This window comes from Cryptomeria japonica, chromosome 3 (assembly GCF_030272615.1).
Source record: "Cryptomeria japonica chromosome 3, Sugi_1.0, whole genome shotgun sequence".
NCBI lineage: Eukaryota > Viridiplantae > Streptophyta > Pinopsida > Cupressales > Cupressaceae > Cryptomeria > Cryptomeria japonica.
Window position 1 is genome coordinate 777,581,852 of NC_081407.1, and position 20,037 is coordinate 777,601,888.

Sequence of the window (20,037 nt, forward strand, 5' to 3'; positions counted from 1 at the left end):
TGATGTGCCTCCCGAAACGCATAACTTTTTTTCTATAAATGATAAAAACTCAATTCTTTCGAATTTTGGTTTGTAACATCAATATCCAGGGCTTGCATTTGGTTTTATAGTGATATGTTCAATATTTTTCATTTTATAAAGTTTTGAAGTCTGACTAGTCATAATTCAAACATAGGTTTACGTTTGAACACATAACTTGTTCTATATAAATCGAAATTCAATTTTTTTTTTTTTGTTAGAAAGAAGACATCAATACCAAGGGCATAGATATTTTTCAGAATTTTTTTGAATTAGTTTCTTATTTTTCCCAATGCGTTGAACAAAGAAGTTCATATTCAGTGAAAAACCAATTTTTAATAAAATTAAAAAATCAAGAACATAATAAATTCAAAATATAACAAAATTATATTCGTTGGAAAGCTTGCTTCGAGTACTACCATCTAATATTTTTGGGTTATCAAGATTATTTCATTCGTGCATTGAACCAGAGCTCTGAAGTCATTAATTCTTGAGAACTCTGAAATATTTTGGGAGAAACTTCTAATTTTTGGGGTTCAAACGAACACGAGTTCGATCGGATTGGATTCGCTCGAACCAAAAGGGGTTCGAGCGAACCCCCATTCGCTCGAACAAGTGAGCTCGATTTTGGCATGCCTAATGTTCGAGCGAACCCGCCCGATGTTCGAGCGAACCCAACTGAACAATTTGGTTCGCTCGGACTCCCAGGGGTAGTCCGAGCGAACATTTGTATTTCGCTCGAACACTGGCAAATCCGAAATTCCCACTTTCGCCAAATTCCTTCGTTGGCAAAAGTGGGAACCAGCTTTGTGAATTCACCCTATTGGTAGAGAGGTTTTGGTTACCGATAGAAGATCTAGTGTTACCGACAGAAGAGATTATCTGTTGGACACTTCCGACACATTTGGATCTATGGAATGCAATTGGTTACATGTGGTATGTGCTTCTGGAGCATGTCTTTGTTAGACGGTATTTACTTTGTAATTGGATGCTATCATACACTATGGTAAACCCTTACCGGCATTGGTTTAAGGCTTTACCGCCAGAGCTTTCACTGAGGAATCTTGACAGGATGCATAATTGGTGTTGGTGCAGCTTCTAGATGGATTTTAGGATGTTGAAGATGTTCTTTGATCATGCTTCAACTGCTTGAAGACATTGCTTTGGCATGGTGGACCCAGAATAGGTTTGGTACCTATCTAGGTTATGGACTGGTATCATGATAACGTGTTCTCTACACGTTACCGTGATGTTTCAAGATGTTTTATAGATTGGTTATTGTTGTTTTGGTCTTAAGCCGACATGGCATATCATTGTAATATGGATTTATGTAATGATCTTATTGTAATATCTTTTAGGTGGCCGACCTAGTTGGTTTAGGCCTTAAGGTTGGTATAAAATGATGTAAGATCTCATTGTAGATCGTGGTATGGGAATGAAATAAGTGCCATGGTCTTGGAATGCAATATCATATGCGAAGGAGATTTGGTCAATCATAGATGATCGAATTGGGATTAAGGAAGAGGTCAAAGGTCTCCGGTATTTAGCTTAACCGGGACTGTAATTAGGCATGGTAGATGCTATCTCTGGCAGTTCACTCTATTGGATTGTTGTCCATTTATCTTGAGATAGTTGTAGCCTCTCTGTAGTCAATGAGACTCTTTTGTAATGAGCAGTACGCTCTAGGCAGTGTGCCTTCCTGCATGTGCAAGCCCCTCATTGTAACACATACTTTCTACAGAAGTATCATCTAACTGTGAGTAGGCTTCCCACCATGGTTTTTCCCTTTCTGGGTTTTCCATGTACAAATCATGGTGTTATGTGGTATGGCTGCTTTGCATTGATTATTTGTTTAATTGTTAAGCTGTATTGTTTACCGGTATCTATTTCTGCCCTACCGATACTCAATCTGGTTAAAGGTTATTAAGTGGATTAAATGACATAATCTATTAACAACTGATTCACGCCCCCCCCCTCTTAGTTGTTCACCGGTTATCCTAACATAAAACCCCCCTATTTTCACCAGATATTGTATTTTTTCATAGACCAAATTAAAAACCCCTAATTTTCACTAGATATAGAATACATTATTGTCAATTTTTGGGATATTAAACCCCCCAATAGGAACATACGTGATATAATATTGCCTAGCCAGTGAAGCCCTCATGCTTATGACACTACAAAATGATCAATCACTTAGTCATGGTCTTAGCTTTGCCTCCTCATCTACATGGTGGAATAGATATGTTTAACTAGACAGTAAGCCCATGGGTAATCCAACATGTCCATCATAACATTTATTTAAGAAATGAATTTAGACATTTAGAGATCTTTGGGACCCTAATAGTTTCAATTGGAAGACTTGGAAAAATCTTAAACATAACTACAATTTGTCCTCTTTTGATAACCATAGGATTTTGTATATTCAACAACTTGTCCCCCTAGTCTCTATAATCCTTTTTCCAACCATAACCATGACTACTTCTGTAAAGTCTAGAGTTGGTCAATCTCTCAAACCTTCGTTGTTTCCACCTTAAATTAATTTATAAGTAACTCCTCCCATCTCTTGTCACCTACGATCACTTAAACTCTCTTTGGAACTATAATTTTAGTTAGGCTAAATGGAATCTAGAATTAGTCAACAAATCTAGAAGTCCAAGCATGTTGCTCAATCCCAACTCTTATCTTGGAAGATCCTTTACACCAAGCTTCTTATCAACAATCACCTCACCTTTCTTCACCCCCCCATCTTGTTCGTTCTATTCTAGATCCAAGTCCATTAAGCATGCTTTTTTTGTTTGCCACCATTGTAAAAAAATTCATCTTATCCTCTTCTCCATTATGCTTGCCCTTTTACCTTTCCATTGGTTTTGAAAATTTTCTCTTTTGGGTGCCTCCAAAAAGCTCAACCTTATTTCCAAGATTTGCTGACAAGTAATTTTCAAGTGTCTAGTTATTTTTTCCAACACCCCTTATCCCACCTCAATTGAGCTTCTAATGGTTTGTTCAAATTTGCACCTTCACTTAGTCAATTTTTTTCCTTATTGCCATTCTCAAGATAGAACCAATTTTGAATTGTTTGTTACCATTCAAATGTTCTCACCATAACCATAGATTGTGGAGGGTTTCATACAGATACCATGCCCTCCTAGTCAGTTGTCCCTCTTCTCACAATGATTATTGCCCAGTGGTTACTCAGAACTCCAACCCATTTTTTTATGTTTAACATTTTCCATATCTCTTTCTTGATGCAGAGCTTTTGATAATGTATTCTAATTTTGGCCCTCCAATGACTACATTCTTTATGGTAGCTTAGTTCTATTGGTTGAACTCTTACTTTTTAGCCAATATCAATTTGACAAAGGGTGGCTTACTGTTGGATGTTGTTGTTGCCGTATAACTTTGTAATATCTGATTTTTTAATTTTTTTTGTTGTATGTAACTCACATTATAATCTTATTATAATTGAACTCTTCTTTGACAAAAGAAGGTTTGCTTGAGGTTGAATTTTATACAACTCTATAACCTATGATTTTTTTTATTATTCTAACTAGAAAAAAACAATTAAAAGAAAAATGACACGTTTTTTTGTAGTGAACAAGGTTGAAATCAACATCATCTAGATGCCTACAACATGGACTTTGCCACTAAACTAAGTGCATGGAAAAAACAATTTAAAAGAAAACTGAATTTTTTTTTAATTGAAGAACACTTGAACTACCACCATCTAGATGCCTCCAATATGAATTTGGCCATCAAACCAAATACCTAGAAAAATGAATTTGTAGAGGATATGAACTTGGTCAATAAAAACAAATATTCTTCGCAAGGTTATCTACTTATCTATAAGTGCCAATAAAAGCTCTATGGTTGACCCAACTTCACTCTCATAATTTTTAAGTTTCTCCCACGAGACAAGACATGAGTGCATGTGGGCCCCCTTCGGCAACTTCCTACAATATCAGGTGTTAAATTCAATGTGTAACGTGCTAATTTCATCACCAATTCAAAATACTCCATTCAACAAAGAAAATTCTCTCTTCTAGATGCTAAATCTAATAAACTACTTGTTTAGATCAAATGGACGGTGACGATCCTTTCCAAATAGATAGCTTTATTCTCAAATTTGACGGCTACCATACTGGTCAAATGGATAATGGTAATAGTAAACTTTTAGGTAGGTAGTACAATTTTTTCGCTTGCGTGGAGTATTGATGTATTGGAGTTTTTTAGTACATCATTTTATAATTTCTTAAAACAAAACAAACAAGTTTAATTATTTTTATTAATTTTTCAAATTTTATAATAATAATTGAAAATTAAAAATTAATTTGAATTCGACAAAGTTTAGGATTGAAGTTCACCTTTATCCTGAGTTGTATTTAGGATTTAATAATCTATTATATTTTTGTATTGAATCTATTTTTAAGGTTCATGACACCAAATATTTGTTAAATAATGATCGAGTTTTATTTGAAAATAAAAAAATACAGCCTTTCTAATTTTGCAATTAATTGTAATTGTAATATCAAATATATAATTAATTATAATTTTAATAAATTTATTAAATTCTATTAAGTATATTCTATTTAATATTCAGTATAAAATTATATCATTATAATTATAATTATAATTTATATATTATTAAAAAATTTTACTTTTAAATATAATTACTATAAAAAATATTAATAAATTGTAATTAATTTTATTGGTAATCTTAATTTTTACTTTATTAATTTTTAATGTTGATTAAAATTATATTTTAATACATAACAAAAATAAAAAGAAAAATAATATATTGACTTTAATATTTTAAATTTTAAATTTTTATCAAATGTTATTCTATGCATTAATCTATTTTAATTTTTTTTTGAATAATTGTTGATGAGGGAAAAAATATTATTTAAGTTATAATGAGTACTATTTGCTTTCAGAAAATTTAAACATCTTTAACATTGTTATTTTTGCATGACTTGAGATTTAATATACTTATTGTGCAATGCTACTTTGTTTTAACTTGTACAAATATATCTATAATCAATTTTATAGAAATATGGCCCCAAAAAAATATTTATCATTTAATTACATTTAGAGAATATAGATAAGGGACCACTCAAATTTTTATTATTTTACAATTTAAAAACTTAAGAAATATGCATTACATTATACAAAAACTTCTTTTATAATAAAATAGAAAAACTTCTTTTATAATAAAATAGAAAAATATCATGTTCTAATTGATTCAAACAATTTTTTTAATCATTGGCTAAAATTAAAAAAAATTGTTTTTGATTTAACCTAAGACAAGTACTAATAAAATGGATCTTTTAGGTTGAACAATCCAACAATATAATTGAATTTTAAAATATTATATAAATATTGTATAAATCAATATTAAATCAATATAAAGAATAAATGTATTTAATTTTAAAAATGATGTATTTAACTTTGTATCTTGTGAAATTAGAAAAAATTGAAGATTGAATCTTACCAAATCTAAATCAAGATAGATAAATGTGAGAGATTGAAAAGAAAACAAGAAAAAAGAATATAACTTTTTATTATACGTTGAACATGGTTGAATTTTGAAAACGGGCAACAGCCCATCAAAGTTGAACCTTTGTGCTTTTAGCAAACAAACCAAATCTGCCAGCTAGGGAGGCGTGTGCTGCCCACGAGCCTTCATTACACGTGTCAAAATCGTCAACATTAATCTTCTCAAATCTACGGCAAAAATTCTCCTCCAATTATGCTTGTGGTTGTAAACGCCCGCGCACGAGCCCTATTTGAACCATTCAGTTAAACATCCGCCTTATCATTATCATCTGACCGTCCAACAACGCACACGCGTTCAAATCGTACCGTCGGATCCATTTGACCTTCGAATGTTCCATTGAACAAAATGTTTCAACACGCTGAATTTTATGAAGTTTTGGATTCCACAAAACTCTCCTGTTTTTTTTGTTTCCACCTACAAAAACCTGTATAAACGTTATCTTTTCCCTAGATTTGTCATCCGCTCTGCTTCAAGATCCACCTCCGACTGCGCCAAAATCGCGAAGTAGAGTGGCCCAATCAGATAACAAAACCGAAAATTCAAGGTAAATTCTGCTTACGTTTCTGCCATTTTCTTTTATCTTTGTTCTAAGTTTCAAGCGTTTAAATATAATGAAGATGTGGCATTTTCTTGGTATCGTTCTCTGTTAATTTTTGTGTTTTATTGTTGAATTTTAATACTTGGTCAGGTTTTTCTTGTGCATTCGTTGTGGTGAATGTTTGGATCTGGTGTTAACAATGTGTTTGGTATAATAAATTTTACAACAATGTTTTTGGTACATAATAAATTCACCACTTCTTATATGCACTTTAAAATTCAATGCCTTCAACTATGTTTTTCGACATTTGTAGATAAATTTTGTTATTAAATTAATAGAATTAAGGCTTCAATTTATTTGATTCTTGTACCTTTTTGTTTCAGTGCTTGTGTTTCATTTATGTGCCTCTGTTTCACAGAGGTCTGGGGTTTTTGCTGGTGGTACTGGTTTTGAAGCATTTTTTAATAGATTTCATTTGTTTGACGGTTTCCAATGGCATTTCTGGAATTTCGCAGTGGATGTGGTTATGAGGCCATTTTATCGAATTTTGTACTTTCTGTGAGTTTAGACGGATTTCTTAACTGCAACTTTTGAAAAATATATTACACTTCCTAATACGCCCGTGATTTTTGCCTCTTTTTTTCACTTTTCTTTTTCTACTGTATGTGATTTTAGAATGCTTCTGTAATTTTGGCGTGTGTAATTGAAGCCCATTTTCTTTGATTTTCTACTGTACAGCGTTACATGATTTTAGGCTTTTTTCCTGTAATTTTGTATAATACCAGTTTTAGCCTGTTTCTGTAAATTGCTTTTTTCTTCAGGAAGATATGGACCTGCTATTAGATCACTTAGTGTCTTTCACTCTTCCCTCTATCTACTTGAATAGGGAGAGAGAATCCACTAGTACACATTACAATCATACTCTGCGGTACTTCCATTTCCTTTAAAAAAATTGTGAGGATATAGTTTCCCTTTTTTATCTGGAAAGGGCTGAGAAACCATATTACAATCACTTCCCTTTATTTGAGTGCACTCTGCATTTTTTTCTCACAATCTAGACCTGATGGATTGGTCGCTGAGGTCTAATTTATTTTCTGTAATTTTTTACTCTACCTAATTTTAGCATAGTTCTTGTCATTTTTGTCATTCTCATTTTCTGTTGTATTGTATGTCTATGATTTTAGTCTATTTTCTCTATCTTTGAGCTGTATGTCATTTTATCTTATTTTCTGTAACTTTGAACTGTTGGTGATTTTAGCCTGCTTGCTTGATTTGTGTACTGTATTTGGTGAAGTTTCATACCAGATATTGGTCTATTGCTGCATTTCCCCTGGTTGATGTTTAGTATCCTGCAATTCCTGGGCTTAGTGCTTGTGGGTTCTCTTGTCTTGTTCTACAAGTTACAATTCTAAATAAAATACAAATATAATGGCATATTTTTTATTGAGGATTTTTTTCATATTAATGTCTTTGTATCTGGAAAACCAGTATTAGCTCCATGCTTGAAAGGGCTTTTATATTTTTGAAATCAGTTAATTACTTGGTAGTTTTGTTTTCTTTCAATAGGCCACCACACATTGCATGATTAGTGCCCACTGTCTTTCACGGGGGCTAAATTGATTGTTTGCTTTCACTTATGTAATTCAATTACTCTGTTCTTTCACAGGGGGTGGAATTGATTACCTGCTTCTATAGGCACCACCAGTCTTGTTTCTGCACACAGAAAGAATTGCATGGATCGAGTTATTCAATCTAGATTTGCACAAATGAATTTGTGTACTCCAGTTGGAGGCAGTTTAGGACAAATCAATAAGCAGCTCACCCTTCAGTCTTCTAGGTTGTGGCAAGACCAGGGAAATAAGACAAATAGAAGGGGTATCACTCATTTTTCTTCTTTGCATAGAGAACCAAAACTGTTCTCTTGTCAAGCCTGGTGTTCGGGTTTTCTAAAACAGGATTATAAAAGTCAGTTTCTCCAATTTCAAACAAGGTACTCAGCAGAGAATTTTGCTGGAAGTGTTGAGGCCTTTGAGAATGCAGAACCCCTTTCAAAGAATATTACTGGCAAAGATTCTTTGCAAAAAGAGCGCATTGTCAATTCGTCTTCTTTGCTGGTTGAAGATGTCCAAAAGCATAGGAATAATCTGGTATGGTATAGCTTCTTAAAGTTTGTACAGTCATTTTGTTATGATTATGCTTACAAATGTGCTATTTCATTTTTCCTTTGGTCTTAAATGAAAAACAATATATTGGTGAGTGGATGCAGAGCATATTGAGAGCACACAAATTTTAATGTAAAAGCTCCTCCTCAACCAGGAATCTGAGAAACAATTCTGACTCCTAGAGGTATAAAATTTATCTTGGGTAGACCTTCATGTTCACTCAGATTTCAACCCAAGGAAATCCAAATTGTGACTATTCAATTTCAATCCAAAATTCCTGTAAACTTTTGACATTGCGTAGAACTAGCATACAGACTTTCAGCTTCAATGTATCAGAACAAGATCTAAACTTGCTGTAAGAAATATACAGTGTTCAACATGAATTAAATCAAAAGAATCTGATACCCTGATCTTAAATACCACAAGAACCTCTACTCACAATAAAGCTTATAGCCAAAGTGAAAGCCAGTACAAATTTCTGTGTGACATTTTCACCCAAACCATTTATAAATTATTTGCTTCAGCTGATAAGCTCATCTGGCAGGCCATTAAAATCATGTACTTTCAAATACTATAACAGCCATAGGACGCAAATCATCTCCAACAGCCAATTGAAGAATTTGAGCCATGTCCTACCTTATAAGGAAACAAAACCAAAAAATCAAACTTGGAACAGTATTGGAGCGAAAGAAGATTTTAGGGTTGGCCATAAGTCCTCACAATTTTGCCAGTATACACTCCCTTACAATTGTTAAAAAGTTTAAGGAGTTATTTCCAAACAAGCTTTATAAGTAGACAAACTACATTCCTTTGAAATTGTCCAATCTTTTCTACATGTATTTTCATGAATGGTAAAGAAATCTGGATTTCTACACTTCCTAAAAAGAGATTTTTGATTTAAAAGGTAAACCATCATTTTAATAGCTCTAGCAAATATGATGAAAACAAGACTACATAGCATTTCCAAACATTGCAGGGGTCTGTAGCCATATAAAAATGTATCTCACAAATCTCTAAATTTTAGGCTTGTAATTCAATTAAAATCACATTTCATTGTGTGATAGACAAAGACTAATTTTCCTCTTAACTGAAATTGTATCAAAACTCTGATTATGTAACAAGAAGAGCTTTGAGGAAGTAATATTCTAAGAAAGCAAACCTTGGAATTTGAATACGGTTGGGAAGAGAAGCCACAACTTCTAAGAGAGCCCTGCCAGAGCTATTCACCTCCTTGCAAGGAACATTTTACTGTGGGATGTGTGTTTCATTGCTTCTCTTGTCTACTTTCATCCTCCACTTGCCACCACAAGAATTATGAAAAAGTTGTTTTTCCTGGTTGTAAGTGTGCTGATAATGAATTTACTCTCATGTACCAACCTAATTAGGAATCAATTAAAAGATTAGGAGTTGTTAATTTTGAGTATAGCATAGACCTAATTGTGAATCAGATATACAATTATACTAGTGACAGCTACAAATTTCAGACATATTTCCTAATCAATTCTGTACTTGGAAAAATCTTTTCTCACCAAAAGGTGTGGTGATCCTTTCAGGTGACCTGCATTGGAGCCGTGATTCTACTCTCAGCATTGACTTTAATCTCAATACGTCCTGCTTTTGCAATATCAGGAGTCATTCATACCAATGCTGGTGCAAAAGGAGGAGCATCTGCTGCTGTTGCAGTTGGAGAGAAGGCAGCTAGCTCCTTTCTACGATCGGAGCTGCTTGGTAGTGCTTGGACTGGACTCGTTGCTGGCTGTTTGCACACTTTAACTGGACCTGATCACCTTGCTGCTCTAGCTCCCCTTTCAATTGGTCGCACAAGAATGGAAAGTGCTGCAGTGGGAGCTTTGTGGGGTTGTGGTCATGATGCTGGACAACTCATTTTTGGTATCCTCTTTCTGATATTGAAAGATAAATTGCAGATTGAGCTTCTTCGCTCATGGGGAGCTCGAGTTGTGGGCATCACATTACTCATTATTGGAGGTATGGGCATTAAAGAGGCCTCAGAAGTACCTGAAGCTTGTGTGGCTCTAGAGAGTGGTCATCATCAAGCAAATCTGTTGAAGCCTATCCCTGCTCTTGAAAGTGGCAAAAAAAATATCAGATTTGCAACCTTTGCAACAGGAATAGTGCATGGCTTGCAGCCAGATGCACTTCTTATGGTTTTACCTGCCCTTGCACTACCTTCTCGTTTGGCAGGAGGAGCTTTTCTCTTAATGTTTTTGGTCGGAACTGTCATGGCAATGGGTGGTTACACTGCGTTTATCGGGTCTTGTAGTGATGCACTGAAAACAAAGATTCCAAGGATAACAGAGGGACTTTCATGGGGTTCTTCACTTATTGCAATTGCTCTTGGTGGAGCAATTCTCTTGAGTGAGGTTTTTGGAATCAATCTTTTTTAGTATTTGATTCAAACACGTTCCTTAATCCCGTGGTTACTCATATAGCATCTAAGCTATATTTTCTTTTCTTTCTCAAGTTTTTGTTGTATTTTTTCGAGTAAAATCGGCAATTAATACATATTTTCAAATTTTTAAACTACATTCAAATTACAAATTCTATTGAAAGCTCAGATTTATTGCTGTTTATTAGCTCAGATTCAAATTTAAAAGGAAAAGTCATGCTCGAAAGAACTCTCAAGAAGAGCAAGCTAACTGGACCCTTCTTCAGAATAATATATCTAGCTCTTTTTCATAAGGCCATTATAATAATTAAAACTAACAGAACATTGACATATTTATTCAAAAAGTTACAAGATATTCCTGGCAAATTCCAGCAATTCAGAGGCAAAGTTCCTAATTTGGAAATAATTACATTCCATTGCATCTTTGAAACTGTATTTTGTTATTTCTCTCATTTTCTAAGGAGGATACTTATACTTTTTAAGCATGGTATTGTTCATCGTTTTAGTTGCACACTTTGCACACTGTTAGGTATCTCTAATGACTTGAATTTGATAACACAAACTGTTTCACCTGCACTTTTGCTGGCTCTGTTATTGATGTAATTCCAGCAAGAGATCGAAATCTCCTGAGGCCAGACAAATAAGCTTTAAAATCAAAGAGATGATTAAAATTTGTCCTATTGAGTATGATAAAGAAAGGTTTTCTCATGTCTTTACAGATTTGAATTCAATCATTTACCCTCAACACCATTTCCCTTCTACCTTTTTTTTTACTCCCCATGGTCAATGAACTTGTGCTAGCCATGAGAGCAACTGAAGCTAGTAGTGGAAAGGACAATTCATACTAAAAGGGTGAGTGTATATGAGGGAGAAGTTTTGCTGAAGTAACAGAGAAATATAAAACAGAAGTGATCATAGAATCTTCAGCGATTTCATAAGGTTAAAGGGAGCTAGAAGTTTCTTGGTCTGCACTCAAAGCCGTAACTGTCTCCACAGCAGCCTGCTATCTTAGGCAAAGGTGGAAAGATAAGGCATATCAGCTTCAAGTTCCACAAAGAGGAGCAAGTACTGTAGCCATCTAGTAGAGATTCAATAAATATCACCTATCAAAGCCTTCAAAACAAACCTGAATGAGATTAGACCATTCATGGGGCTGCAGCCATCTAGTTGAGATGAAATAAATATCACCTATCAAAGCCTTCAAAACAATCCTGACTGAGATTAGACCATCCATGGGGCTGCAACTATTAAGTATTGATAAATTTAAACTTAAAGCATTTCCTCCTCAATGTATGGTGCACTTCTCTCTATGCAAGCCCGCTTAGCATGGTAAACACTAAATCATGTGATGGAAACTGATGGAATAGACAGGAAAAACTCCAAAGCTAAGAGCTTCCCGTGGTGGGGCTGGGTGTTCAATAGCATAGCTACTGGCCTTTTGCAAGTTAAAGATTTATCTAATTATGGATTGAATCTCTAACCCCCCTCAAGCTAAATGTGTGCATCAAGCTACCTAGTTAAAATATCATGTTATACATGCATGGACTGGCTAAAGCTCTAACCTAACACTTTCAATCTTTAGTGATTGGCGCTTTATCACTAATTCATCAGCTCTTCACAAGTTTAGGATTGTGCTAGTGTGGATTGAATTTTCAGCAGCAATCGTGGGTCTCCACAAAATAAAAATTTGTTTTGTCCATGGTATACTTAGGTCAGTGTTAAGGTTTACGCTTGACATGGGAGTTTCATAAGAAAAATATGTAGTCATTATTTCTGAGTCACTATGGCAGTTCCTCCAAACCTCATGACAGAGGAGGGATGCCAATCTAGGTCTACTGTTTGTTATTGCACTTCTGGCTAAGAGCTCTCTCCTTGTTTGCAAACATTTTTTTTGTCACAATGCAAGATGAACTTTAATTGGCCAGATAAAAATAGATACTCCTAGGATCCCCATGATAGAGTTTATCTACAACGTTGGCGCTCAGCTCTTAGAATCCGCTTATGCAATTCGTTTGAAGAGAGGCACTAAGGGCATAGTAGAGCCCTTGTTCGGATTGGTGGCTTCCCCTTGATCATTAGTGATTGTTAAACGGTGCATTCCATATTTTTATGTATGATTCCTACCCTATACGACGAGGTTTTCAACAAGGAAGCGTCTATGGGGCCACCAGAATGCACCCACCCATAGTATATTTTCTAATTAGAACTTATAAAAGACACTATAAGATGGGTGCATTCTGATGGCACGATAGCCAGAGGATTTCAACAATGGCTACAAACTAAACATGCTCACCTTGCTTGACTCTAGAGGTACCATCGCCTTTATAACTTTGGTGAGGTAAGGGTGATAGGTTTCGGTACCCACTTGAATTAGGTACTGCAAAAGTCCTTATTGCAGCGTTACTTATCATGAACGCTTGGTAATGAGTATAAGAATACATATATACACTTCGACTGGTTTGCAATACGAGTTTTTGATAGTCTCCTTCCAACCAAGTCATTTGGTGAAGAGTAGCCATTACCATTTAACTAATTGAAAAGAATGTGATTGTAGCTTTCTAACGTTGGCTCAGTCACACAAGAGAGAGGTCGATAAAAAGAAATTGACTTGGTCAAGTCCAACCCTTCATTGTGTTCATGAATAAATTCAGGGGGAAGGTTCCCATATTGATTCATTTTCGTATATATACATTCGTCCCCTGTTTCGTTGATTTCTAAGCATTACGTCATTGTATATCGAATCATCTTGGAATAAAGGCCTTTGTTAGATATTCGTCTTAGATCTTATCCAGATTGCCTCATGGAACCAACAAATGTCAACATCTATTCAAAGCGAGGAGATCTCGATCTCTTTACATATAATATAATAATATTTGTCATCCCTTATGATAGGGGGAAAGAAAATATGCTTTAGTTGCTTTTGGAAGCATTATGTTAAGGAGATCTTGCATCTTAGAGATTCCTTTTTTGAAACTTTCTCAATTTGTCTTTTAGGGAGAGGAGATCAAAATACATCAGTCTCTCCTACATCCTTCTCCTTGCCATCCTTAAGTGAGAGATCTTCTGCCTTCTCTAATTTTTAATTGTATGAAATAGTGAAAAAGATGGCCCCTATGTTTAGTCTAGGTTAAACCAATGAATGCTTACATAAGTATTTAACAATTTAGATTAAATAATAAGTATGAAAGAGGTGAAGTTCGATAGATGAAGATATAATTAATTTTAGAAAGGAAATGAGAAGGATAATTTTTTTTGTTTTATAATTGAAGGAAAATAATAAATATGTAATAATGTTGCAATCTATGTTTGGGGATTTGAAAATGTTCATGGCAGTGGAATGTATAGATACAAATTAAAAATATTTTTTTGCTACTATGTTTTGGGTTAATTGCATTGATTAAATATGTGTTATAGTCATCGTATAGATCAATGTTGGTAAGCTTAACCTTTGATGTGTTATTGCTTTATTCCTCACACAATCTAGTCTAGATGGCTACTTGATCTCTTTCTTTAGAATCTTTAGACTAGAGATGTTGATAAATATCTTTAATAATTGATTATAGGGTTTACTTACTTTGGTCAATCCTTTTGATAATAGACAACATTGATGATAATAGAGAAGCTTTAAAATGCAAATTCTTTACTTCTTATGTAAAAAATTCAAATGTGTCACTATTGATTACAATGGACAATTCATATCTAGGGATTAATGTACAAAAGTGTGATAATCTGACAAATAGGTCAAATGCATAGAAACATGTGCACATAAGAGTAAGATAATGCAATAAGCATAGAATTGTATGTCAATACAAGCTAGGTAATGTTGAACAAAAGTTGTCATTGATGTCAAAAATGAAGTTCTCAGTAAAATATTGTTGGATAGATGTTCTTAGTGGCATTGCAATCATGTTGCTTACTTCTAAGGTATCCAGATAGTTGGAATTTTTTGTCATTGTCATTATTATGTTAGAGCACTGTAAATCCTAGACATGGTTCCAACATCCTTGGAAAGTGTCCTGAGACACATAGGATTTATTGGAAAAATAGTTTGTAATATTTGATTCTCACCATTATTTGTAATACATTCATAAGAGGTGATGGGTTCCACTAGCAATGATTAAAGTGGGTTGTGAGCGCAATATTTAATATTGTTTTCCCCACTTGTGGATATTTGGAACAAGATAGCCTAAAAAAGTGGAAAAAGAGTGACCTGAGCTTCTCCAAGTGGAAGCATGGAAGAGGCAACATGTGCCTCTTGGTTTCCAGACATTTACTACATTTAATGTAATGTTTATCAAGTGCAAGTATAGGTGTCCATGTTGGAGGGAAGGTATTAGAAGCCAAATTGATGTCTTTTTGAATTCTATGGAGGCATTCCAAGGGTTGTGGCATGAGGAATAAATAATCTTCTTTGGGAACCTTTATTGGTGATTTTGGAGCTCTTGCCATTCAATAAATACAACCTTTTGGGTGTAGAATTAAGTAGAACAATTGGAAGTAGATTTCTCTATAGGAATGAAGGACAAATGGGAGGTATAATGGTGTGCGCAAGAAGTTGAGTTCAGTGGAAGTATTTTTCTTGATTTCTAGAATTTGCCACATTTGACCTAAAAATTTGAAACATTTACAGATTGAATCTTGAAAAAATTCAGTAATATAAAATGTAACACTTAGAGTCTAGTTTCTAAATACTTTCTTTTAATACCTAGATAATATAAATTGACTTTCAAAAGGGATCACTAAAAACCACTGTTTAAAAATGCCTATTTCAAGACCATACCGTGCACATGTATGATTGCCACATTTTGACCTAAATAAAAGTTTTTTTTAACCCTCTTGGGAAATGATCTATAAGACATTGAAGATTAATGAGGATTTGTTTTTGTAATTTTTTTGAATATTTTTTAATTGGCCTTGATTGTTGTTTTAAAAATCCCTCTTGTATGACCACCATAATTACACTTAAACTTATCATTTTTTGATTTTTTTGAAATAATTTTGAGTAGATTGATGTCATATAATTTATTTTTCAAAAATTGTAAAATAAAAGTTATTAAATAAATAAGAAAACTTAATTTTTCAAGTTTATGGACCAGATTCGGTACAAATTAATTGAAAAATATAAAAAAAAAATCAAATATTTAAAAATATTACATATTTGGAATCTACACACGAAAATTTCTAATGGGTTTTAATTTCGTTTGAAAATTCTATAAAAAGGGCATCAAACATATGCCAAAGTCAATATTTTCTTATTGGCATGGTCCAACATTGTACTTGTAGGTCCAAGGCTTAGGTTTGGGCATTATAGGCCTTTTTTGATATGAATCTCAAGGAACAAGGTGGGGTGGATTTTCAAATTTTAAATAATAGAATGGGTCCCCGTTATTTAAATATAACGGGTGCCCCTTATTTAAAGTGTGAAAGTGAGTTTATAGGATATTTTTTCTTTTTTAAAATTTAACTTTTACAAAAGGAGGCCTCATTATTTAACTTTAGGGCCCTATTTTGTAAATAACAGAGCCATGTTTTTAAATAGCAGGGCTCCATTTTTTGAATTTTTGGTTTGGGCTCCTAAAGCATAATGGGTGCCCATTTTCTAAAAATTGGGTCCCATTTTGAGTAGTATTTTTCCTCACACTTCCCCCGAATTGGTACTCATCTTCTTGCACTTGCCCATAAAGAGATTGTTCACATGTACATAGGTTCTACTATAGGGGCAAGTGCAAGGTAATGAGTCACAAATTCGCGGAAGTCCACGCGTTGGAAAACGTGCTCTTATAAACGAGGGCCCGTTTATGCTTCGGGCTCCCGAGCCGAAAGGTAACGGGGGTCCGAAGCAAAAAAAAATGGGCCCCCGTTTTGTTCTAAAACGGGGGCCCGCTTTTAAACAAAACGGGGGCCCGTTTTTTAGAAACGGGGACCCGTTTTTAAAAATGGGGGCTCGTTTCTAAAAACGGGGGCCCGTTTTGTGGAAGTTGATTCCACAACCCGCCACTTGGCTCGGGATTAGGCCCGGGATAGGCCTAGGATGGCCACACCTGAGACATGGACCTGCAAATTCAAATCTCGATGAATGAAAGCACAAATATGAACTTCAAAAATAGTTTACGCGCCTCTAATCAGAGAATTTTTATACGAAATTAAAACCCATTTCAGATTATACTGTCTAGATTCTAAATATGTAAATTTTTTTAAAAATTGATTATTTTAACTATTTTTCATTTAATTTATACTAAATCAGGTCCATAAATTTGAAATATTAACTAATTTTGTTAATTTAATAACTTTTTTATTTTAAAGAATTTTGGAAAAAAAATTATATGTCATCAATCTACACAAAATTCTTTTGTATTTTAAAAAAAATAAAATCAAAAAATGTTAAGTTTACATCAAATTATGTGGGTCGTACACGTCAAATTTTTAAAAAGATAATTACGGCCATTAAAAAATTTATAAAAAAAAAAAATACAGAAAAATATGCTCATCAATCTTCAGTGTGTTACAAACCATTTCCCAAAACGGTTTGAGAAAATAATTTTAATTGTGTCAAAAAGTGTGGGTCGTACACATGCATGGTATGGTCCTAAAACATGCATTTTTAAAACATAGTTTTCAGAAGTCGATTCAAAAAGTTATTTTTTATTATGTGGGTATTAAAATAAATTATATATTTGGAAAGTACACTCAGAGGGCTATCTTTTATATTACTGACTTTTTCCAAGATTCAATCTCTAAGTGTTTCAAAATTTAAGCTCAAATGAGACAAAATCTGAAAATTAGGGAAAACACTTCCACTTTTTGGCCAAAAAGTGGACTCATCTTCTTGCACTGACCCATAGTGGAGGCAAAGAGGAGAATGGAAGTGATCGTTTTGTAAGCACTTTTATTGTTGTTAATGCAAGCTAAGCTTGTCCTCTCTTTATGGTGGAGTTTTTCCAGCAAGGGTTTCTCCACATAAATCTTGTGTTATGTGTGGATGTTATGTTGTTGATTTATTCCTTATTGCTACTACCTAATGATGATGTTAATCATTATTTATTTCTTTTATAAGTTCAAATAAGATAGGTTTATTAAGGATGGTTAACAGGTTGACTTTTGGAATGGTAAGGAAGAAGGATCTAAATGGGTTTTCCACAATTACGACAGCTTAATTTTTAGAAATTATGAGTTCCAAATTTTCACGTTGTTGCTATCTAGGTCTTGAATCTTATTCTTTTATTCATTTCTTAGATAGAGATTGATTTTCACAATCTTTGGTATCAAACTTGTTTATTTCCCAACATTTGGTATTAGAGCCGAATATTATTGATTTTGGGTATTCGTCTTTTTTTAAAAATTTCTTAGCTTGGAAAGCTTGCATGAATCATTTAGAAGGAATTAAAGGCCGTTGAAAGGCTTTGGGGGCTGCAATGAATATTTTGTGACTATAAATAATTACATTATGATTATATCTCTCTCTTTCCATTGATAATATTATTTTTTCACAAGAATTCCATACTGCATAATAATATTTTGATGCATATGTTCCATTTTCTTACAAAGAAACAATTGTAAATAATTTTGATTTCCTTAAATTAAACAATAGTCAATAAAATATACATTATTCTTCTGTAAGGATAGTATGGAGTATTTAGTTTATTTTTTTATTTTCTTTTCAAAATACATTTTTTAAGTTGTGGTTATAAGAAAACATCTATTTCCTTACTTCTATCACTTTCATATGACATTTCATAAATTAGATTTAAAACTTGAGGGAACACTAACTAGCTTTTGTGAGATCCATTAAGGTGTAATATAGAAAATTTATTACAACACTTTCCCTAAGAGTCATGGCAACCATGAATCTCATTCTTAGAAGATGAAGGTTGAATAAGCTATACCACCAAAGAGAAGAAAACAACCATGAATAGTTATTCAAACCTACAAAAGAAGCATGCATGACAAGGAGACCAATGGAGGTTCTCACCTCCAAACCATAGGGCCTTGTCGAAATTCCACCTTTGAGCAAGGAGGTCCACCTGAAAATTAGGTTTCACAAGGTCAAACAAAGACAACATAACCAATTCCTATCTATTTATTTTGCACTTAAACCCCCACCCTTAGGCTCATACATGCATTGAATATCAGACAAGATTCAACACTATGGGAATGAGGTGAGCACAAATCTAAAAAAGAAATAGGGATATTCAATGTATGTAATGCACTCCTTTACAACAGATGTAAATCTCCATTTTTAGAGGCTTCCTCTCTTCACACGTCCTATACACAATCACCATATGAACCCAAACATACACAAGGAAAACTCAATCACACAAGAATAATATCCAATCTAGATAAGGATTCAATGTCACATAAATCATCAATAGCAATTATGATAAATTTTATGATGCAAGATCTTACCTCATCAAGCTTTCCATAGAAGAAATTATCTTAGTGAAGTTTCTCCAAGCTTGCCAAATCCTATATCAAGCCCTTCCCAAGATTCCCTAAACAAAAATAATAATAAACCTCTAGAAACACAATAGATAATTAAAAAATGATAGAATAGAATCCTTAAAAATCTACCTAATTGGAGGATACGTAAGAACTCAAAAATGAATCTATTGAATGAGGATGTCACACTTGTCACCTTCCCAATTCTTCTTCATAACACACTCCCACAAGTTCTCACACATGTGTGAGACTTTGAGAGATATAGAATGTACTTGTTGTTAAATATCCGAGCAATTGAGAGAGGGGGGGGGGGTGAATCAAATGACAACAAATTTTTTACTTAATTCTTTCACAGATCTAATATTACCAATAGAAATAATTGAATAGATGTAACATAAAAACACACATACAAATCTGATCAAACAATGAGCACCAGATATGACGTGGAAAACCCAGGAAGGGAAAAACCACGAAGAATATTAGTTCTCAATATATAACATCGGTTAAGGTGACACCAATTGATTTTTACAAAAAGGGTGACTCATTGCTAGAATTCTCACCGTAGGAGGGTTCACTTCCCAGAAAGGCTTATTGACCAAGGAAGAAGAAAGAAGAAATAATCCACCACTGCGACATAATCTGCAGTACCGAAACTGCTTTCAGTGCCTCTCAGCAATAACACATTTCAAACATCAACATCAATCATATTTTTATTTTCAGTATTGCACACCTTCCATACGTCTATATTTTATATTTATTCATATCATCCTTTTATTTATACTGATCTTCAAACAACATAATCTTCTAAGTCAACCAAACAAAGATTTGAAATAGGTCAGCACTAAACATTCCTATGGTGGAATGGAATGCAAAGTAGACCATACCACAATGCACATCATCAGATAGATCAATACCTTAC

The 20,037-nt window shown here is 33.8% G+C and overlaps 1 protein-coding gene across 1 annotated transcript; it reads left to right on the forward strand.

Annotated features, from left to right (window-relative positions):
- Positions 1-5,940: 5,940 nt before the first annotated feature.
- On the forward strand, positions 5,941-10,819 carry LOC131063333 (chloroplast protein FOR GROWTH AND FERTILITY 2). The gene is made up of 3 exons (XM_057997116.2): positions 5,941-6,119; positions 7,780-8,260; positions 9,829-10,819. The coding sequence occupies exons 2-3, from the start codon at positions 7,847-7,849 to the stop codon at positions 10,678-10,680; spliced, it is 1,266 nt and encodes a 421-aa protein (XP_057853099.2). The 5' UTR covers positions 5,941-6,119; positions 7,780-7,846; the 3' UTR covers positions 10,681-10,819.
- Positions 10,820-20,037: the final 9,218 nt, after the last annotated feature.

Bases quoted from the DNA above. Each gene is read 5' to 3' on its own strand.
- LOC131063333 (XM_057997116.2), top strand. From the start codon at position 7,847: ATGGATCGAGTTATTCAATCTAGATTTGCACAAATGAATTTGTGTACT. The intron at 8,261-9,828 runs GTATGGTATAGC...TGATCCTTTCAG, and splicing joins AAAAGCATAGGAATAATCTG to GTGACCTGCATTGGAGCCGT.